This window comes from Chelonoidis abingdonii, chromosome 18 (assembly GCF_003597395.2).
Source record: "Chelonoidis abingdonii isolate Lonesome George chromosome 18, CheloAbing_2.0, whole genome shotgun sequence".
In the NCBI taxonomy this organism is placed as follows: Eukaryota; Metazoa; Chordata; order Testudines; family Testudinidae; genus Chelonoidis; species Chelonoidis abingdonii.
This window is the reverse complement of record NC_133786.1, coordinates 12,903,201-12,924,198: the sequence shown is the minus strand read 5'-3', so window position 1 is coordinate 12,924,198 and position 20,998 is coordinate 12,903,201. Positions and strand designations below refer to the sequence as shown.

The 20,998-nt window shown below is 50.3% G+C and overlaps 1 protein-coding gene across 1 annotated transcript; it reads left to right on the top strand.

Moving 5' to 3' along the window:
- The first annotated feature begins 290 nt into the window (after window positions 1-290).
- Window positions 291-19,716, top strand: OAF (out at first homolog). The gene is made up of 4 exons (XM_032780391.2): window positions 291-530; window positions 17,569-17,703; window positions 18,342-18,522; window positions 19,247-19,716. The coding sequence occupies exons 1-4, from the start codon at window positions 291-293 to the stop codon at window positions 19,519-19,521; spliced, it is 831 nt and encodes a 276-aa protein (XP_032636282.1). The 3' UTR covers window positions 19,522-19,716.
- Window positions 19,717-20,998: the final 1,282 nt, after the last annotated feature.

Sequence of the window (20,998 nt, the reverse complement as noted above, 5' to 3'; positions counted from 1 at the left end):
GGAGAGGGCTCCAGGGACTGGAGGAGGCAGAGGGTGACACGCGGGGCGCTCCCAGACTCGGGGGCTCTCTTAGCTCCGCCAGACTTTCAGGCAAAGTTTGGAAACTTCTCGGGGAGGGTTATCTCGGGAGCCGCTTGCGGGGGGCGGGGGTGAGCTCGGGGTGAGGGGGTGCCTGGCTGGGGGAGCTCAGGCGGATTGGGGGGGGTCGGTGGGGTAAGTCTAGGGGACGAAGCGGCGGGCTGGGGTAGGGGGTGCTCAGCCATCGCCCTCTCTGGCTCCTGCTGCCGGGGATGCGCGCTCAGGGCTGCGGGCTCTCTGCGCTGTTGCTGCTGCTGCTGCGGCTGCTCCCGGGGCCGCTGCCCGGCCGGGCTAGCCCCGGGGCGTTGTCCGAGCTGCGGGTCCGGGTGCGGCTGCCCGATGGGCAGGTGACGGAGGAGAGTCTGCAGGCGGACAGCAGCGCCGACTACATCAGCCTGGAGCTGCGCAAAGGGGACGGGACCCTCATCACCCTCACCGCTGACTTCCGACAGGTACCGGCGGCGGGAGGCTCGGACCCCCGCAGAGGGGGACAGGACCCGGCACGGGGGGGCAGGGGGCTCGGACCCCCGCAGAGAGGGGAAGGACCAGGAATGGGAGGGTGGGGGGCTTGGACCCCCACAGAGGGTGGCCGGACCCCAGAATTGGGGGGTTGGACCATACAGAGGGGGACAGGACCTGGGATGGGGGCGCTCAGCCTCGCCCTGCTCCCAGAAAATGATGGATCAGGAGGCTGGAGTGGGTCTTAAACTCCCCAGGGTCCAGGGCGTGTCCCAGTGGGAAGGGATTTGGTGACTTTTGAGCTTTCTCCCACCCCGCACCGGGAATCCTCCTTGGCTGGGGAATCTGAGCTGAGCCGCGCATGGGGCTGGGCTGCCTTTGGAGCCCTCAGTAGATGTAGCAGAGGGATGGGAGTTTGTGTGTGTGTCGGGGGGCGCATGGACCTTTTTTCCTCTGTGGGGTTGAGGAGCTGGCCCTGCCCGCATTACCAAACCAGAGAGAGAGGAGCAGAGTTTTGTTCCCTTCCAGGAGCTTGGGGAGAAAGCCCCCTGCTGAGGCTGCATTTCCCCTCCTTTCCACTAGCCAAGTAGGGAATGGAGCTGGGTAAGGCTCTCACTGCTGACAGACTGTCGTCTTCCCTTCTGGTACCACCACATCTGCATTACCTCTTGGGCAGGGCTTCTCAAACTGGGGGTTGGGACCCCTCAGCGGGTCGCGAGGTTATTGCATGAGGGGTCACGAGCTGTCAGCCTTCACTCCAAACCCCGCTTTGCCTCCAGCATTTATAATGGTATTAAATGTTAAAATGTTTTTCATTTATAAGGGGGGGCGGTCACACTCAGAGGCTTGGTATGTGAAAGGGGTCACCAGTATGAAAGATGGAGATCCTAGGCTCTTGAGGATCTGACCCATGGACTTGACCCTTCCTCTTTCCCCAGCACTGTGGAGGAAGGGATGGAGGCCAGATCTCCTGCAGGGGACACTGCCCTCATCCCATCAGCCTGGGAGAACATGCTGCTAATGGTCCTCCCCCTTTCCCTCTTCCCCCAGCCCTGTGAAGAGGAGCTATGGGATAATCCAGAGTGTATTTTGTTTATCTGGCCTCCCCGCTGGGGTTGAGCAGATCAAAGGGCTACAGCCTGGGAACGCTGGACGGGACTTCTCATGGGAGACCAGTGGAGTGGGCTGAGCGGTTCTGTGTTTAGAGAGACTCTCAGGAAGTCGGGAGTCTGCTTTAGCTAGAGGAGGTGGAGTGGGGTAGTATTTGTGTGGAAAGGCCTGCCTGCTCTGTAACAAGTTCTGTGCCAGGGTGGGTCCCAGTGTGGTTCTCATTTATAAATTGCAATGCTCTTTTTAAAGGCAGATAAATGTCATTCCCTCACTTTATAGCTGGGGGAAACTGAGGCACAGAGCAGGGAAGGAATTGACACTGAGGCAGGACAGCAGCAGGGCCAGGGATGGAACCTAGGTCAATGCCCTATCTTTCCCTGAATCTGTCCTGTTGATAGCTCAGCTGGCAGGTGTGTTTATCTGTGATTGGGAGTGATGGAATCTCCCTGGCCTTAAGGAGCTGGGGGGTATTTCAGTCCATAAGATGGGATCCCTTCTGTCTTTTGGAGTGTGGTGGTGGTTCTGTCTCAGTAGGATACAGCCTTCCTTATATTTTGTGGGGTAGTCTTTATAGGTTGGGACGTTTCTGGGTAGAACAGCACTTTGGGGTGTTTCCATCCTTCTGTGGAATTGGATGAGCAATTTTTGTCTCCACATGGGGTGGATCATTGAAGTATGTTGGAGGACTGGCCAGTAAGTTGGGGGCAGAGGAGTGCTCTCCAGGAATGCAGCGGCAGTGAGAGTGAGGGGACATACTCTGACGTTGGTTGAAGGAAAGGGTGACTTTCCCCTGCCCACCCACCCCCCTCCATCCTGGTACGAGAGGGAGTCTATGCAGAGGAGCTGCCATTCTCTCTGAGATGACGAATGAGAGCCCATAGCTCATTGCAGCAGAAGGGAGTGTCTGTGCTAGATGGACTTCTCTGGAGTCTGTGTCGAGCATGAGCAGATGCCATGGATTTTCCATTCCACTAACTGGTGCACTGGAAATGGCATTCTCTTGACTGCTTTGTGTAGTGATCAGTTGGGGTGGTTAGTGTTCTGTTTTGTCCCAGCCTTTATTTCAGGACTGTTTCCTCTGGTTTCAAGTGAGAGGAAACTAAAACCTAAACTGTAATGGGTATCATGCCCAGATCTGCTGAGAGCCTTGGAGCCTTGACTGCCCATATAGATAGCTGCATGACCCCCTAAACCTCCATGCTGAGCGATGTGTGTGAGAGAAAATCATATACACTCATCTGCAATACAATGTTTGGTCACAAGTCCCTTCTTAGCCTCTTTTCCAGCCTATCAAATGTTCCCAGCTGGAGAGTTGGAGGATCTCAGCCCAGTTCCTTGGAGCACATGTCTGTGTCTCAACCCACCTCCTTCCTCAGTTGTTACGAGTTAAACCTTCTTCTCTGCAAGGACTAAATGGACCGGGGAATCTGAAATCACATTCTATTCTAACAATGGTCTCTCCATGGCAGGGATAAGTCAAATGGGCAGGGGATGGTGGTAGGAGGGAAGTTTGCTGTCCATGCTACGGGGAAAGATCTTCACTCAGCCATACTGCCAAGCCAGCACCTTTCTTCAGCACTAATAAGTTTGACTTATTTAAGTATCAGTGGTGTGCTGGGTGCTGTACAGCACACAGAATTAAACAGCCCCTGCTCCAAGGAACTTATACTGTAAAAGAGACATAGAAGATGGGATGCCCTGGGAAGCTCAGAGAATGGAATTAAAATCCATAATCAGTCGAAATTGTGTCTCACTGCACTTTTTTTTGTCAAGGAAAATCCATGCACTTTCCAGATCCTCTAGACAGACTATGGGGGCTGTGGATACCCCCATGGGAGCTTTGGATGCCACATGGTGAAATGCTGATGCTGCTGTTCATTCCGGCATCCCTCCCCACCCCTTCATCTCTCCTGAAGATTTGCACATGAGACTTGTCTGCAAATCTGAAACCAGCAAGAAACCTATCCTCATACTCGAAGCACTCAGGGGACAGTTCTTAATCTGACATCAGCTCAGAGTAGAAATGTATTTTTTTTTCAGCGGCTTCGCTAGAACATGGTTAAAGGAGGGGCAGGGAACAGCCAGATCTAACAACCTGAGAAATAGAATTTACAATGCCGTGAGTAACCACGAGAGCTGCCTGCCTGCTGGGGATCCCATCCAGACCTGTTCTGGTCTCTCTCAGCCATTACCACATTTTAACTCTGTTCTGTTCTGGTGCCCTGCTCCATGGTGTTTCACAACTTCTCTTTGCCGGTGAGAAGCCCTTGCGTTGTTCTCCTCTGGAAATGCAGATAGGGTGTTGATCTGGGTTTCTCAGTCTAGTTTTGTGGTTACAATGCGGCCAAAATGCTGGCTTTTAACACAAATGATTTTTCCTGTTCCCTGTCTTGTGCAGGGGAAAAATCCTGCTTCCCTTCTCTCCACCCATCTGTTGATGGAAAATGGTAGATTGTGAAATCAAGAGGAAGGATGGCCACTGGTTAGGGTGCCAACCTGGGATTTGGGGGACCTGGTTCTGCCACTGACTCTGTGTGTCCCAGTTCCTCATCTGTAAAATGGAGATACTTCCTGATAAAGATTGCAAGGCACACGGATACCGTGCTAATGAGAAGCCATATAAGTCCTTAAGCACCATATCTAGAATAATCTCCTTAGGGATACAGTGTGAGCGTGATCCCTTGGGACTTTCAAAACTAGACTGGACCTGTGCATTGTATTGGCGGGAACAAGCCTGTGCTGTCCCCGGGGAAGTTATTGCACAATCTAATCTGTTGGTATCTGCTGTGATATGACTATCAACATGAAAACAATTTGTTCAGCCATCTCTTTCCCTGTGTTAATTGCGTGATGTTCACCCTGATGCAGAGGGGTTCAAGGCTTATGCAGTATTTAACTGCATTTATGCCCTGTCCTGAAGCCGGACACGGGCCTTCAGTGGTGCTTGCCCACGGCCTCTGCATGTGGGGAATTTTTCTCCCATACAGGATTGAAACTGAAAGTATTTTATAAATCCAATTGACTTTTTGCAACTTCAGTTTACTTCTTGCACTTCATTTATCCTGCCAAATGAAACCCATGATCCGATTCCCACCCACTGCAACTCTTTGCCACAGTAGCACCCAGGGAAACACCCCCAGTGCTACCTTGCTGCCCACCCCCACTGAGAGGCATATCATGGATTGGAAGGATAGTAGCTGCAACGCTCTGTGCTCAAGCAATTCTGTCCTGTGGAGCAGTCTTTAGGCAGCAGTGAGTTAGAGAAGCCCTGGAGCTGCTCAGGAATTTACTGGCCATTAGAGCAGCACAGAATCTGGGAGATAAATACACGGCATTAAAGCAGACTTTCTGAGTGTGGTTAATTTCATGTTCTGGTTCTCCAGGGAGGTGGGCTCTGGTTGGTAAGGCATTAGACTGCAACTCTGGACACATGGATTCTGATCCCGGCTCTGCCACTGAGCTGCTGGGTGACCTTGAGCAAGTCACTTCTCCTCCCTGTTTCCCTTTCTGTAAAATGAGGACAATAATGTGTTACCCACCTTTATCAACTGCTTTGAGAGCGATGAGTGAAAAGTGCTGTAAATCCTAAGTGTGTACTGGTATTTATTACCAGGCACCAGTGCCTGAGATGTCTGGGTTTTTAGCACTGCAGGGGAATTGCTGAAGTAACAATAAACACCTCATTTCATTGCATTTTTGAAGGAATGAAGCATTTCTGTTTCTATTTTATGGCTGGTGGTTATTTAAAAAAACCAACAGCCTGGCAGCATCTCTGCAAAAGTGTTTGGGTTTTCACACTGCAGCCTGGGAATGGGGTGGGTGGCTTACGGTGGAGTCAGCACAAGGATGCAGGTAATTCTTTCTCCTTATAATGACTCATAAATTAGTGCATGGAGCTGCATGTGGAGAGGGCAGGCGATTTTAACCCTTGCGATTCCAGGAACTTCAGGTTGCCAACAGGCTGCTGCTGTTGTATTCAAGACGAGTAATAATTTGGAAAAAATAAGAAGATTCACACAAGAACCAAGACAAAAATTATGCAGTGTCAGAATGGTACCTATATTTATATGCTTCTGACACGTGGCAAATGCTAAGGAGTCTACAACAGGAAATTTAATGCATTTCATCAGCGATGCTTGCAGAGAACACTTGGTGTTGTCTAATGGGATAAAGTAATAAATGCCGCTGTATTACAAAGGAGTGGCCAACAAAAAGTAGAGGCAATGGTTTGAGAAAGGAGGCTGAAGTGGTTTGGGCATGGTGTACAGATGTCAGGAAAAAAACATATTCCTAGACAAGCCCTTGCCTTGATACCAGATGGTGGAAGACGGAAAAGAGAAGGGCAACAGATGACCTAAGGAAAAAGCCCATTGAGAAAGATCCTGCTGTCATGGAACCAGACAACACTGGAGCAAGAAACATGGCATTAGACAGACAGTGGAAATGCTGAATTGCCTCTTGTCACATGAGACAAGAAGATCGATTCTATTGTTGTTGTCTGTGCTTAAGGCCGCTTCCACATCCAGGCTCCATTGTACCAGGTTCTGTACAAACATGGAGTAGACGACAGCCTCTGCCCCAAAAAGTTTATGCATTCAGTTTGGGAAACCCGCTCTTCCCGAATTTTCTACCTCCTGGATATCAAGAATATCCTAATTAATACTGATAAAGTCGTGGAAGGGATATTAAACCTCTTGCTTCAGGGCTTAAGCTGGCCCCTGACTTTAGAGATGAGGATGAGACCTTATGTGGAGGGGCGTGGGGGGCAGTTCATCCTACATCTGCTACTGCAGGGTTGTTGCACCTGCCTCTGAAGCGGCTGGAGCTGGCCACTGACAGGAGACTGGCCTTGGATGGTCCTTGGGTCTGATCCAGCCTGATGATTCCTTAATTCCCCTAGGAAATTTGTCACCTGTAGCCAGGTGTTGAATTTGGGGGATATAAGGTGTTCAAACAGCTAAGGATTGGGGCAGGAGGCTGTTGCTTGCTTTGGGGTGTGCTCACTTCCTTGCTTGTGTGTGTACACTGTGACCCGCAGGCATAGGCGGGGTGCTGGAATGATTTTTATAGTGAGGCTACTGAAAGCCATTGAACAAAACCATAGACCCTGCATATGATGGAAGCCATGCATTTGGTTTTCTATTATGACTTCAAGCCAAGGGGCACTGCCTTACCCTGAGCCTCCCTAATTCCATTTGGAGAGGGAAAAACCATAGCAGTGTTATAAATCCTGCTCTTGGGTTGCTAGAATCTCTGCAGTCGGAGCCTTCAGAGGCAAGATTTTCAACAGCAGAACCCAAGATGCAGAACAGTGCTGTTCCGGGGTGCACTTTTCAAAGGCTTCCTAATGGTGCCCTGGGACTCCATCAAAGAACAGATGAGACCAATTCCCTGCAAGCTACTGTGAGATAATAGGACGCTTTTTAACTCTCTCCATAGGAGGGATGGAGCAATTTAGGAGTTGTAATCAGGCAGACTAGAAACAACAATTCAAGCTCTCCACAGGTCTCCCTCTGTGATGTTAAACATTAAAGAGTTTAATGTTGCATTATTAAAATATAGATTTTCTAGGGATTTGGTATTGGAGGGGGGCAGTTCACTAGGATTCTGAGTTGGTGGTTATCCTGGGGGGTAGTGCTGCAGTCTGAAAAAACTGTATTATAATCGAGCTGATCATTTGAACAGCAAGAATGATTCTGTTTTATCTGATACTGTATATTGGTCTGATAAGCTGAGTACAGGACTGGAAGGCCACAACTCCTGAGTTGTAGTTGCACTTTTGCCAGTGATTGACTGTCCAGCCGTGGGCCCCTGATATGTGAATTTCTCATTTTTTAGGTGTCTAGCATGAGCTGTTTAGAGCTTGATTTTTTTTGAGAGAGAGAGGTACTGAGCACCCACAGCTCCCATTGACTTCACTTGGAGTTCCAGCTGCTCACTACTTACCAGATCAGACCCTTTATTGGGTACCAGAAATGGAGGCATCTGAAATTGCCACGCTTGCAAAGGTGGCCTTAACCTCTCAACCACAAAGTCTCTGTTTGTAAAGCATTGTTCTTATCTAGAGTACCTCACATGGATTAATGCTTGTGAAGTGTTTTGGAAACCTAAAGCACTGTGCAAGTGCTAAGCGTTATTTATTTCAGTTTTGCAGTAACTGATCCAACTTTCCATTACAAACAAGGGACTCTGGTTGCTTTGAGTTTTACCCACACAACCCAGTTAGACTGTTTTTATTTGGAGAATGTGATAGAAGAGTAACACCGTCTATCACTACACCAGCCAAATTCTGCTTTTGCATCTGTCTGTCTTAGGTCCTTATGTGGAACCTGTTACCTTGGTATCTCAGCATCTTACAACCCTTGGTATATTTATCCTCATAACTCTGCTGTGAGGCAGAACAGTGCTGTTATCTCCACGTTACAGATGGGCAACTGAGACACAGAGAGGCTAGGTCCCTTCCCCATGGTCAAACAGGTTAGAGCAGGGATTGAACTCAGGTGTCCCAAGTCCCTGCATAGCACCCTAATCACCTTCCTTCCTCTGTGTGGATGTACACAGTCCCCCTTTGCGCTCAGTAGGAGCCAAGCATGTGAATCACTGTCCTAAAAGCTTTTGTTTCTTGAGGACTGGTTTGCTCCACTCAACATGAAACTGAGATAGGGTGACCAGATGTCCCCATTTTATAGGGACAGTCCCAATTTTGGGGGCTTTTTATTATACAGGCGCTTATTACCACTCCCCCTCCACACACACACCCACCCCTGTCCTGATTTTTCACACTTGCTGTCTGGTTACCCTAAACTCAGCTCAGATCTAGCTGTGCTGTAGGGAAAGGCCTAAAAGCAGCCTGAATTGCCCTCTCATCCCAGAAGAGGGTCCCTGTAGGAGAGGAATGAGGCCAGGTTTGAGGAGCCAGGTGTGGCAGCTCTCTTTCCCTCTGGTGCCCCATGCTGTCCATCACTGGGGTGGTCTCTTCTGTAACTTGGCTCTCTGGCTTTGTCACCATATTAACATCCACCCATTTTGGGGTAACAAAGCTCAACAAACGAAAGTCCCCCAAAAGATTCCTAAACCTCATATCAGGTCTGCAGCCCCTGACTCTGGGCCCAGTGATCACCGCATCCCTCCAGGCTCTGAATTATCCATGTCTCCTTATGTCAGGGGGCTTTATACCATCTTCCCAGGGCTGGTAGAGGAATCCAGGCCCTCCCACTACTCTAGGTTCCAGCCCAGTAATCCTGTCACCAACAGCCAAAGTCTGCACATTTCTCCCCTTCCTGCAGTTTCCCTGGGCTTCTTCCTACCCAGCCTTCTCAGGCTTTCTTCCCTGCAACTTCTCTGCAATTTTCTTTCAGGGCTAGGATCTCTGAGCTTATTCTCCCCCTGCATTTCCTCTTCCCAACATCTCTGCTCTCAGAGAGTGACTGCAGACTCCCTCCCTGGAGCCTGCTTCTGAGACAAACTTCCTTCTTTATCAGAACCAGCCTGTCCTTGCCTAGCTGGATTTTATGGTCAGCTGAGCATGGCTGTCCCGCCAGGTGCAGCCAGGTGGCATAACTGGCCTCACAGGCCCACATTAACCCATTCTTGGCCTGGTGGTCTACATGCCCCACCAAGCTGGGCCTGGAGGACCTGCTATACCTTTCTCATTGGGTAAAAGGGCTTCCCCCCAGGGCAAGGATGTGGCTGAGGGATAGCAGTTAGGAGGAGCTCTTGGGCTGCCTGTTCTTTAGCTCCACCAAGCAGTGTGAAGCCAGAATCTAAACAATGGTAGTAATTGTACTAACCGCACCTAGGTTCAGACACACGGGTCAGGAGTTGCCAGCGCCTCCTGATAGGGTTAACGTGGAGAGTCCTTCAGGGAACGTATCTGGGGAGGTTCAGGTGTCCTGTTGGAACTCGTTCCCATGCTGGGAAGTTTTACAGAAATCCCTGGCTGGTAACCGTGCTGTGCCCTCCGTTGACTTGGCGAGGAACTCACTCAGCAGTGAGTCACCTCACTCTTCTGGCAGGACCGGCAGTGAGGGGGCTGGGGTTGCAGTCAGGAGGAGGAGCAATTACCATCATCGCTCTCTGCACTTCTGTAATACTACAGCAATGTTTCCGAGTAACTCTTACTGGGGTATATTTGCACCCAGGGCTCTGCCGCCTTTTATCAATTGGGTCTCATTGCGGCGACTGGCATCCCTTGAGGAAGAGTGATGAGATTCTGGCAACCACTGTTTTCAGAGGACCACCCAGCAAGTGACCCATCCCTGCTCAGCAAATCATGAAGCCCAGAATCCATATGAGGCCATATGAGCTGTTTCACCATGGCTGCTGTGGGCAAGAAGCCGGCGTGGTCGTCATCGGTGTGACCCCGCAGGTCAGCTGTGCTTTCTCTGCTAGGCTGAACACATGGTCTGTGGCGTTGCTCTGAGAAGGGAGGTCCGAGGCAGTGACCCTGGCTGCGCTTAGGACCTAGAATCTGCTCTCATGGGGTCTGCCTACACTGCAGCTGGGGTCAAGCCTCCCAACCCACGTAGACGGACACGCATGAGGAGGGCTCTAGCTAGTGCACGAAGACTAGCAGTGCAAACATTGCAACTTGGGCCCACCCAACCCCCTTGGTCTGAGCTCAGGTGGCTAGCCTGAGTGTCCACTAGAGCCACGACATCCACGCTGCTATTTTTCATGCTCAAGATTGAGTCCAGCTAGCGTGAGTCTGTCTACCCAGGCTGGGAGGCTCGCCTCCAGCTGCAGTATAGACAGACCCTCTTAGCTTTAATCCTCTAACCACCTGTCTGCCCTGGATTCTGCCCGGGTCTCCCTGCTGGCTCACTGTGAAGACTTGGCCACTATAGGCAAGAGGCCTGAGCCCAGTGGGAGGCAGCCACAGCTCTGAGAAAATTGGTCACCAATGCAGCGCAAGGATCCTCGTTCTAGACCCTGAGACTTCCGGGATGGGAGTTGGATGGTGGCAGGTGAGGGCATGCAGGGCCGACGTCCTGTTGTCTCTGACACAGTGAAGCCAGAGGCGGAAGGTGGGACGTGGTTTATTTAGATCCATCTCAGGCGGCCAGGCTAAAGCCTTTCCGATTCCACTGATGGAGTATTGGGAGAAGGAAGGGCTGGCAGAGGAGCACAGGGCTCTCGTCGAGCCTGGCATGTAGACTTAACCGGGAGAACTCTGGAAGGGAAATAATGCGGGGCAGGGGGCGGTGCTGTTGTCTCATGGACAGTACAATGGAAGGGGCAGTTAATCTGTGAAGACCCATTCTGATATCCTGCCTGCATCTGCTTCCCCTCTTGTGTGATCTCCTTTCCCATGGCTCTCCTCCCCCCAATCCCTCTCTGCCCCATTTCCCTGCCCTGTTACCCCCTACTTCTCTATCCCTCTTCTTCCTCCTTTCTCTGCTGCAGGATCTCCCTGGCCCTCCTGTATTTTCTTTCTCTCTGCCCCTACTTTTCTATTGCTCTGCTTTGTCTCTAGCCTTTTGTCCCACTATGAGCCCCTTTAACGAAGATGCTTGCAGCAATCCAGACAAGAGGCCCTCCAGTTCCCTTGGCTCTGGCCACATGGAGACCACGGTCTATAAATCACTGAGCGCACACAGCCGAGTAGATAAATATTTAGGTTGGCTCCAGCGGCGCGGCTGGGTCACAGGCTCTCTGGTGTGATGGGAACAAGCTCGCAGGGGAGGGAGGAGGGGAAATAGATTGAAGATGCACACCAAAAGGCCAAATAGCAATGAGAGAGGACTTGAGAGTGTGTGTCTGAGGATGATGCTGGCAAGGCAGGATGAGACAGGGTCTGAGAGAGACAGAGGCTTTGTTCATTTATGGCCCCCACTCTCCTGTAACTGTACCTGGCATTCCAGCTGCTCTGATTTACCCCCCATGCAATCCCGTTGAAACTCCTGGCATCACAGGCGGGTAGATTTTATTCAGAATCCAGCCCTACGTGTTAAAGCATCATCTCACATTTCCCTTCCTGGCCATCAGGGCTAAATTTGTCTGAGGTGTAAGCAGGCTCATGCTACTGACCTTAACCCTATACCACTGGGTCGGGTGACGTTATGCCCGCTTCTGCCAGCCCTGAACTTGATGCTCCATCTCACCCAGGTGCACAGATTGCCAGGTGCATTTGTGTAACTTCTCATGCTTTGGTTTAATGGTAGGGTTTGAACCTGGGACCATCGGTGTTAAAATCATGAGCTTCATCCACTTCTGCTAATGGCTTACAGCTGTTAGAAGCAGCAGTAGACTCATGGACCAGCCGTTAGAGAGACATAGACCCACTTATTGAGGCACACGCACCTTTGGGCAGGTAGATCAAGAAGAATTCTGCAGTTCTGCAAGATCTCCATTTCAGTCTGGAAAGCTCACCTTCAACCTGGAGATATATTTTTTTTCTAATCTCTTGCCCATGGGCAGCTAAATTTTCAGATTTCATTGTCTGGAGGAAAAAAATGTGGCTGGCTTGCTGTCAGCCTTGGGTCTCATTTTTCTCAAGTAAATTAAAATGAAATATCATTCTATTTGGGACTGTTGGGTTTTTCATTTTTATTTGCTGGAGGCTCGCTCGGCCTTGCATGTTGTGGGAGATCAAAGAGGAAGAGCTCAAATCAAAACTACTTGGCCTAAATTTAGAAGACTCTGCAGTGAATCTGGGCTGCACCACTGGGGCCAGGTTTAGACAAGACCCTTCCCATTAAAGTAATTGAAAAATGGGATGAATTTTTTTCCCCCCACAAACATTTTTGTGCAAATTTCATCCTTTTTTTTTCTGGGTTAAAATTGGAAACGTTGGCAGTTTCCCTCTCCCCTTCTTTCCCTCCCCACTCTCCGTCCTGCTTTTGTGCTGCTTTATCCATCGTCTCAGGCTTGTAATTCCAGATCTCAGGAAAGATCATCGCTGTCTGACTTTTATTTTGGAAGAGATACTTTCAAATCTTGCTCTTGAAGACCCAAAAGACCACAACCGCCTCTAGCTCTGAGTGATGCCTTTAAAGCTACTGTGAGTCATTTCAGGGGTATCCCCCATGCGTGGTGGGTTGCCAGTCAAGCCCGAGGACTGGAGGCAGTGATTAAAAAAAGATGAAGTTTGTGGACTAATTGGATTTTTTTTTCTTTTAAATTCTCTCTATTTCCTGCTTCTCTTGTTCTGTTTCCATTTAATAAATACACCGAGCAAAAATCCCTGTTCTGGCCATTGGAAGGGAGCCACATCTCAATCTGCAGCTGGTCTTTCAGCTATCCAGATGTGCCCAGAATTCCACATCCTTTTGTTTTCTGTACGTGGGAGAGGAGACAGTGAGTAAGTTGAGGAATGTATGAACTAGCCCAGATGGTAGCCCCAGACAAGACATTGCTCAGAGCTTTGGTTCCTGCTCTGGATAAAAGGAGGTCTCCTCCCAAACCTTGTGAGCCAGGTAACAGGAACGCCCCAGAGCTCCTAAGGGGGAAAGGTCTTCTCAGAAGCTTGGCGTCCCTCTTCCTGGTTAATGTGGCTTCTTCCCACACTCCCATGGAGGTTCATCTTAACCACCGTGTTCTTCAGTGGATTCCAAAGGAAGTGAACAGTATTCCGCTCCTCTGCTAGGGAAATGCTGCTGCTGTGACATAATTCATTTTGTAAGTGAATTTAGCTCTGGAGAATGGTGCCAGATTAACAGCCAGGACACACAGAATCTCTGTCCATAGAACAGATAGAGCAAAGAAAACAAGCTTTCCACCTCAGCCCACCCACACACTGGCCTGCTAATGTACCTCCATCTCGACCTGGGAGAGCCTCCTCTATGGATGAGAATTCAGTATCTATCCATTCAGTCCTTGGCCTTGCTGCTGAAGTGCCCAGCATGGGTGTTAATTTAGTTTCCAGTGTGACAGGGTTTTTTGTGATACAGACATCCGTCCCCTAGGGACTGGACTGCGACCATTTCACACAGGCCACCAAACAATTGTCAGGTGGTCTCTATCAGCCTGAGCTGGATTTATGCGGCTACTCCAGCAGTGAAATGCTCCTGCTTCTCCGTTACCAATCTCCCTGTGATGCCAAAACATGAAAAAGAGCCTTTGTCATGGAGAGTATCCTGCCTCTTTCCTCCTGCTTCTCAAGAGCTGGTGTTGTTCTTTCTCCGTCCAGTTCTTTCTTACCAGTGATGTTCCAAAGGAATGAGTCCCGTTTACCTTTCCCTCCTGCCAAGGACCTGAATGCCCTCAAAGCAAAGAGCCAGCTCCTCCTATGGCATAAATTGGCATAGCTTCATAAAGTCAATGGAGTCTGTTCTGACTTACACCAGATGTGGCTCTCCCCAGAGAGCTTTTTCTTATAGAACAAAACTTTTGTGAGTCCTCGGTGAAGTAGCTAAGTCCCGGTATCCTGAGCTGAACTTTGACACACAGATGACTTCTTAACCAGATGAAGGCCCTAGCTGCAGGAATCACAGGCTGGAATTCTCTGGCCAGGACTATGGAGGAGGTCAGATGAGATTGGTCATAATGGGTCCCTTCTAGCCTTAAAATCTATGAATTTTGTCTCTGCTCTGCCATTCTTTGGGTCCAGAGATGAGCCTCCTGTTGGCTGGCCCATATAGGATGACCAGACAGCAAGTGTGAAAAATCAGGACAGGGGGTGGGGGGTAATAGGAGCCTATATAAGAAAAAGACCCAAAAATCAGGACTATCCCTATAAAATCAGGATCTGGTCACCCTAGGTCTATAGCCCCACAGGCCCTGATGCCGATAGCCAAGGAGTGGGTGGGGAGGAGCCTGAGTAGCACCCAGATAGTAGAATCCATGGTAGATAGAGTGTGGCTCTGTCATGCTGGGAAGAACGTGTCAAAAGTTTTTCTTGCGCACCGAGAGCTGAGGGGGAGGGGGATTTACCTTGTTTAACAGCTTGCTGACGAGGTGAGGACCTATGCTGCAAAGAGGGCCCATGGTATTTTTAGTTGTTGATGGCTGCGAGCTGTGACCAGCTGCCCCCACAGGGCTACGATTACAATTCAAAGATAGCAACTTGGAGGAAAAATGTACCTCTCAGTTTGTACATAGTGTGAAGAGGCGGGATGTGGTGTCAGGTGTTTTGTCCCTCCTGCAAGAAATGGCTGGTCTTTGAAACCAATGGACAGTGGGGGGAGCAGGGGGGAAGGAATCTTTCAATTGATTTTCCTGACCTTTGGATCAGGCCTTTACTGCAGGGATCACATATTCCAGTCCTAATTCAATGTGCCGTCCAGCTCAGAGGGGTGAAGATTCTGGATGCTCAAAACTCACTGGGAGACTAAGTGGCAAACTCCCCACATTTCCAGTGTTCCTCGGTAGCACAACTCTGCTTGAGCTACACTGCCATCAATCTTCCCCTGGCTGCAGCTGCCCCCAGGGAAAGCCCCAAGGATTCATAAAGGTCCAGAAGATGGACCATGTGCCCAAAAAGTCCTTCCCCAGCCCACCTGCTCTCTGCCCCTTCCACAGGCCTGGGAAAAGATCTCTTCAGGTTTGGGGGGGTGGAGGGGCTGTGGACAATGCTGCAAAGCAATCTGAGCCCTCATTGCAAAACAGTGAGGTGGTGACTCCAGAGATCAGTTGGTGGCTCCATGAATGTGTGAGCATTGCTCTCCTAGTCGGCCAGAGTAGCAAACTTGTGGAGCTATCTTTGATTTGCCCTGCCAGATAATGAAGATTTTGCTTCAGCTTGTGTTCTATGCCTGAGAGCCTGGGGCAGATACCCCAGTTTCTGTCCCTATGACCACTCCTGAATGGTTTAGCTGGCAAGGATGATTTGTGATACCATCTAGCAAAGCCTGTTTATTTTGTCTACTGTAATCCTATTGGGTGAGTGTTGTAAATTCTTTGAGTTTTGTATTATGTTAAAGTGATGACATTGGAAACATCTCTCAGCCTGGACACTGGTGTTGGGTTGGCTGGCTTCTTTATTTTTGTTTTTGTAACACTTTAAGAATCCCATTCCCCTGGTTGGGACACAATTTGCATCACAGGAATGAAATATGACTTTTTTGTTTGGTCCTTCCTAGCAATGAGATTTTCCCCACCCGCACCTTGTGCCTTTGCTCCATCCATCCAACAAATAATCTTTGATGCCCAGCAGAGGTTCGTGTCTATTGCTGTAACTAATGGATGCTACTGGAATAGCAGATTTGGAAGGTCCTGGAATCTGTATAAATGTTTCCCCTTTGCTGATGCTGCTGAGACATGACCAGGTGACTCATCCCTCTCATGGTTCTCTGGTGATGTCCCAAGGGACACTGAGCTGGATGCTTTCCTGTGAGCCATTTCTACCGTAACAACATCGATCCCACTGGACGTGCATCCAGCAGTTCTGCTTTCCAGTTTCCTCTGGATGACTCAGAACCCACCTCCCTCCACACCCACTCGCTCACTGCTCTCCAGAGAGAACCTGTGTCGCCCCCTGCTGCTATCCATAGGTTTTCCCACAGCCCGCTCCCCTTGCTCTCTTCTGTGATGGGATGCAGGTGGAGGATGTACTTATCTGGACAGTAGGAAGTGAGGGCGTCCTTTCCTAGTAGATATGGGTGGGGAATTTGGGGGTGCAGGAGTGGGATATAATCTATGGGATACTGAGGTGCAACATGAACAGTGATGGGTGGGAAATAGGGTGTCCTCCCACATGGTGCAGGTCTGGGGTGTACCAGTGAGGTGTCTGTTTCTGGAAGAGATGGGTAGGAATGAGGCATCCCATCCCCATAGGTTCAGGTGTGGGGTGCCCTGTATACAACAGTGGGGTATATATAATCCACATTGTATCTTTTCCTTTCACTCCTTGTCTTTTCTCTCTCACACTCCCCCTTCATGCTGTAGTGTCTTACTCACTTCCTTTTGGTCACACTTCACTGGCTGCTGCCAGGACCGGCTGCGTGTCAGTAACAGGAAGAAGTATGAAACCTGCTGTTAAGGCCATCAATAACTCTGTCTCAGTGGAGAAGGGAAGGGTGGGAGGGGAGAAGGGAATCTGTAATCTCTTGCCACCTCACTGACATTTTCTTCACAGACAGTGGAAGGAGAAGCAGCTGCTGGCATTTACCCCCTCTGGGGAGCCATGTCTTGTCTTTAACCCTCTCCTTCCCTTCCAGACCACTGCTGCTTCTCTGAGTCAAAGCCGTGCTGCTGCACACAGCACTAGGGTTGAGTACTCTTCAGGATAGCACCCCCTCCCCTATCTAAGGGCCAAAACACAGCATTCTGGGCCCAAACAAAACAGGAAAGAATGGGGCACTTGCTGCAAGGGCACCCCCTATGGGTGGGGGAAGCTGAGGATCATTGATTCATAGGAGAAATTGGTGATCTCTAGAGAGTCGGTGTCACTCCTTGGTATGGAAAAGGCATACTATGAGATAGATGTATGTGTAACACGCTTGACTGGGACTCTGTCTGCCTCTAATGGTGTCTGGGCCATAGATAGCGGTTGATAAACCAGCTACCGCCTTGCCTGAAAGTTTTTTAACCCAGTTCAATTCCCTGCATTGCTGTGAGGGTCGTCAGTAGTGGGGATTGAACCTGTGACCTCTGGAGCTAAAGGCATGAGCCTCTAATGCAAAAAGAGCCAGTGCTATTACTCAGGGCTGCATCATGCTCGTCGACCTCTATCTGTGGCTCCACCACTGCTAAAGGGGGAAAGGTTCCCACTGAATAGATTGTGGGTGGTTGAGTGGTTCAGGGAGGGAAGCCCATTTCTCTCAGCTCCTTCTTTGTGTAGCACCAGGGATGTTCTCACAGATGTGCAATGGAAGGAGGAAAAGGAACAGGATGGTTGGGCATGCACGTCTCTCCCCCAGCGAAGCACCATTATGTCCCTTCTACCCTGCTGGAGCTTTGAACTCCCGCTGCCAGCTCCTGAGGATTCGGGCTGGGGGATGCTGGTAAACCCTTGTGGTTTGTGTTTGTTTTTTTTGTCAGGAGGTGAAGATTTTCCGTGCTCTGATCCTGGGGGAGCTGGAGAGGGGCCAAAGCCAGTTCCAGGCGCTCTGCTTTGTCACACGGCTTCACCGCAATGAGATCATCCCCAGCGAGTCCATGGCAAAGCTGCGGCAGGTGAGGGGCAGCCCCACCAGATGGCCTGGTGCCTCCCCCACATGTGATCCCTGGTCTCCTGGGGCTATGTGCTTTCCAGTAGTGATAAAAGCCAGTCAGAGCCCCTAACCTTTTCAGGTACCGATCACAATTTAGTAGCCTCAGATCACTGGCCCAGCCAATGGTCACCACTTCCCAGTGCACGCTCCAACCAGCAATGGCTTCCCTTAACCCTAGGCAAGCGCAGCCCCCATTCCATCCGCGGGGAGGAGGATAGCAACTGTGGCCAGGCATGGCCAAGACCTCCACTTTGCCCCTCCTCTAAATAGGCAGCACCCACCGCACTCTTACTGAGGTGTCTATTCAATGCCATCTCATGGAGAAGAGCGCCACCTGCTGAATTGCCAGCACTTCCAGCAGTCCCTGGAATTTCTCTGGAGTCTCATTCAAGTGCGGGGCAGGCTCAGCTCTGGCGTAGCTTGGAGGTCAGCTGAGAATCCCAGCACAAGACAGGCCAGCTGCATGTTTATTTCTTAGGTTTGCATGAAATACTGATGTCCCAAAAAAGCTAATTTGTGGGGAGGGGAGGAAGACGCTGACCATACTTGTTACCCATAATGCAGCAGGAATTAGAGTCAATGTAACTTTCTCCTCAACAGAAAAACCCCAAGACGGTCCGGCAGGCAGAGGAGGTGCGTGGGCTGGAACATCTCAACATGGACGTAGCGGTCAACTTCAGCAAAGGGGCCCAGCTGAGCCCCCACATTCACAACGTCTGCTCAGAGGCCAAAGAGGCTATTTACACCCGAGAAGAAGATGTTAAATTTTGGCTGGAGAAAGGTAAGAATCTCCTTCCGCACTGGGCCCTCTAGCGCAAAAAGTGCGACCCAGTCTGCAAGCCACTACAATCTCCCCCTCTGCGTTGTTGGGAGATAATCTGGTTCACGTCAATCCCTTGCATGTGCAACTGGAGTATTGGTGCACGCAGATCCTTTGCACTCCGATGGATAAGTGGGTGCACACAAGTCCCTTGCACACTGCCTGGGGGGTAGGACTAGTGGTTAACTTGCTACACGTCTGTTTTTCACATGCTGCTCTTCTAATGAATCCAAGCTGAGCATGTTATTTTCTGGGGCCACATCTCCCTGGTGTGACACCCTGCTCCTCCCATGACCCCACCTAGTTCCACATCCTAGACCTCCCTGGGCACAATTACCAGATCCTGTCCCCTGGGCACGAGAAGAACATGTGGTGACTTATGCCGAGGCCATAAGCCAAGTGCAGGGAAGGCAATTAGTGCTAATTAAAGTGGTAGCTTCTGTGATGTGGACACCTGTCCAATGGGAACTGGGTTGAGTCCCCACAAACCTCGTTTCATAGAGGGGCTTACTGAACAGCTGTCTGATGCCTGTCACTTTCCGTCACTACCTATAATCTGGGCCAGATTTGAATTGGTGCCTTAGAGGGGAGAAGTCCTATCACCTATTCCCAGCCCCCCGCGCAACCTAGCCTGAAGGAGGCAGCATCCTAAGTCATGCGCCTGTTTCTCCCTTTCCTCGCACAGGGGTGGATGGCTCCATGTTCGAGGTCTTGCCCCAGTCGGCCGACCTGCCCGACCTGCAGCGCTGCAAGCTGTGCTTGGACCACTGGAAGCCCTGCATCTGCAGCTACTCGCTGAGCATCGAGTGGTACCCGTGCATGCTCAAGTACTGCAAGAGCCGTGATGCCAGTGGCAAGGTCTCCTCCTACAAGTGCGGCATCCGCAGCTGCCAGAAGGGCTACAGTTTTGACTATTACGTGCCACAGAAGCAGCTGTGCCTTTGGGATGAGGAGACCTAGCAGGCCCTGGCCAGGCCTTTCCAAGTGGCATCTCTTCTGCCTCCCGCTGTGACGCTCTGGGTGGAGCTGGCTGCCTGGAGTGGGAGAAGGGCCATGGAGATGCCTTGTGCCATGAAGGATTTGTGTATGCCTCTTTCCTTCCCACTCCCCTGGGCACCCTAATACTGCCTCACACTGTGAAAACTGGCTCAGCTTGCCATGTATTAAGAGTGCCCTGCCCATGTCCTATGGGCATCACTCACCTATGGCAATCTGGGACCGGAAGGAGGCAGGGGGGAGGAGCTGTCATCGGGGGAAGAGGTTCATTTTGATCTAACAGGTTTGCCCAGCTCTGGGGAAGAGACGGACGAGCTGGGGTGTCGGTGCCAGGACAGAGCCTCTTCAAGGGGGGACCCATTTTAACTGTAGCCTCTCCACCACCAAAATGTGACCCTGGTGCTTTGCCTTAAAGCCACCGGACGGGGTGGAGCTCTGACCCCTTCCCTGCCTCTTGGACCTTCCAGCTACACCAGAGCAACGTTGGCCACCAAAGGGGGCCAGATAGTTTGTGGGGTCACTCCCAAGCAAGGGACAGTCCGAGGCCCACAAATCAGGAGCCCTGCTGTGGTTAGTCTTAGTGTCACATTGGATGTTTCCTCCTCCCCCTGGATGGAGGAGAGAATCATATGGAGCAGGAGTTGCTGTAAATCCCACCTCAGCCCCTAAAAATTGAAGGGTTCTAAGTGGTCTCTGGTTTGGCTTGTTTTCATGACCCATCCCTGCTGGGGATTAGGTTTCTAAGTCCCACTTGCTTCCTATTAAGAGAGACCCGTCCACACATTTCTACCCACCCCTGCAAGACTGTGATTGTTACGGGGAGAGAAGATCCCTGGCTGGGTTTGCTCCCTCACTTTGTGGGAGGCGCTGATCCCTGGGGATGGAGAGACTCTTGGATTCTGTTCCCACCTCTGCTGCGAAACGACAGTGTGAGCTTGGGGTGAGTCACGCCACAGCACTGCCTTTGTTCCCCTCACTGTAACAGCGGGGAGGATGATGAGACTGGCTCCTATGTAATGTGCTTGGAGATCTTCAGGTGAAAGGCACTCCCTGCTCGCTGAGTATTTGTACTGTATTCTGCCTTCCCTAGGGCTGGAGCATGAGAGGGAAATACTCATAGGGTTTGCACATACTTTAGAGCAGCTGCAGTTTTTAACCCTAACCCCTCCTGCTCTGCACCCTCCACCATGTGCCTTTTTGCCTATAATTCAGGCATTTCAGACCAAAAAAAAAGCTATTTTGAGATATTTTTTTCTTTTTAATTTGCTCATAGAACTATTTTTGTATCAATCTCTTAATGGGAAAGGTTTTTTTAAAAAAAAATATTGCCACATGAAGTAAAACCAAAAAAAAAAAAAAAAAAACTTGAAAAGATTCTTAAAGCAAATTATTTATCGATTGTAAAATAGATGGATTTTTAGATGCAACTGTAGCATCAACC

Coding starts and splice junctions, on each gene's coding strand:
- OAF (XM_032780391.2), top strand. CDS start 291: ATGCGCGCTCAGGGCTGCGGGCTCTCTGCGCTGTTGCTGCTGCTGCTG. Junction 17,704..18,341: donor CCATGGCAAAGCTGCGGCAG/GTGAGGGGCAGC, acceptor TCTCCTCAACAG/AAAAACCCCAAGACGGTCCG. Junction 18,523..19,246: donor TAAATTTTGGCTGGAGAAAG/GTAAGAATCTCC, acceptor TTCCTCGCACAG/GGGTGGATGGCTCCATGTTC.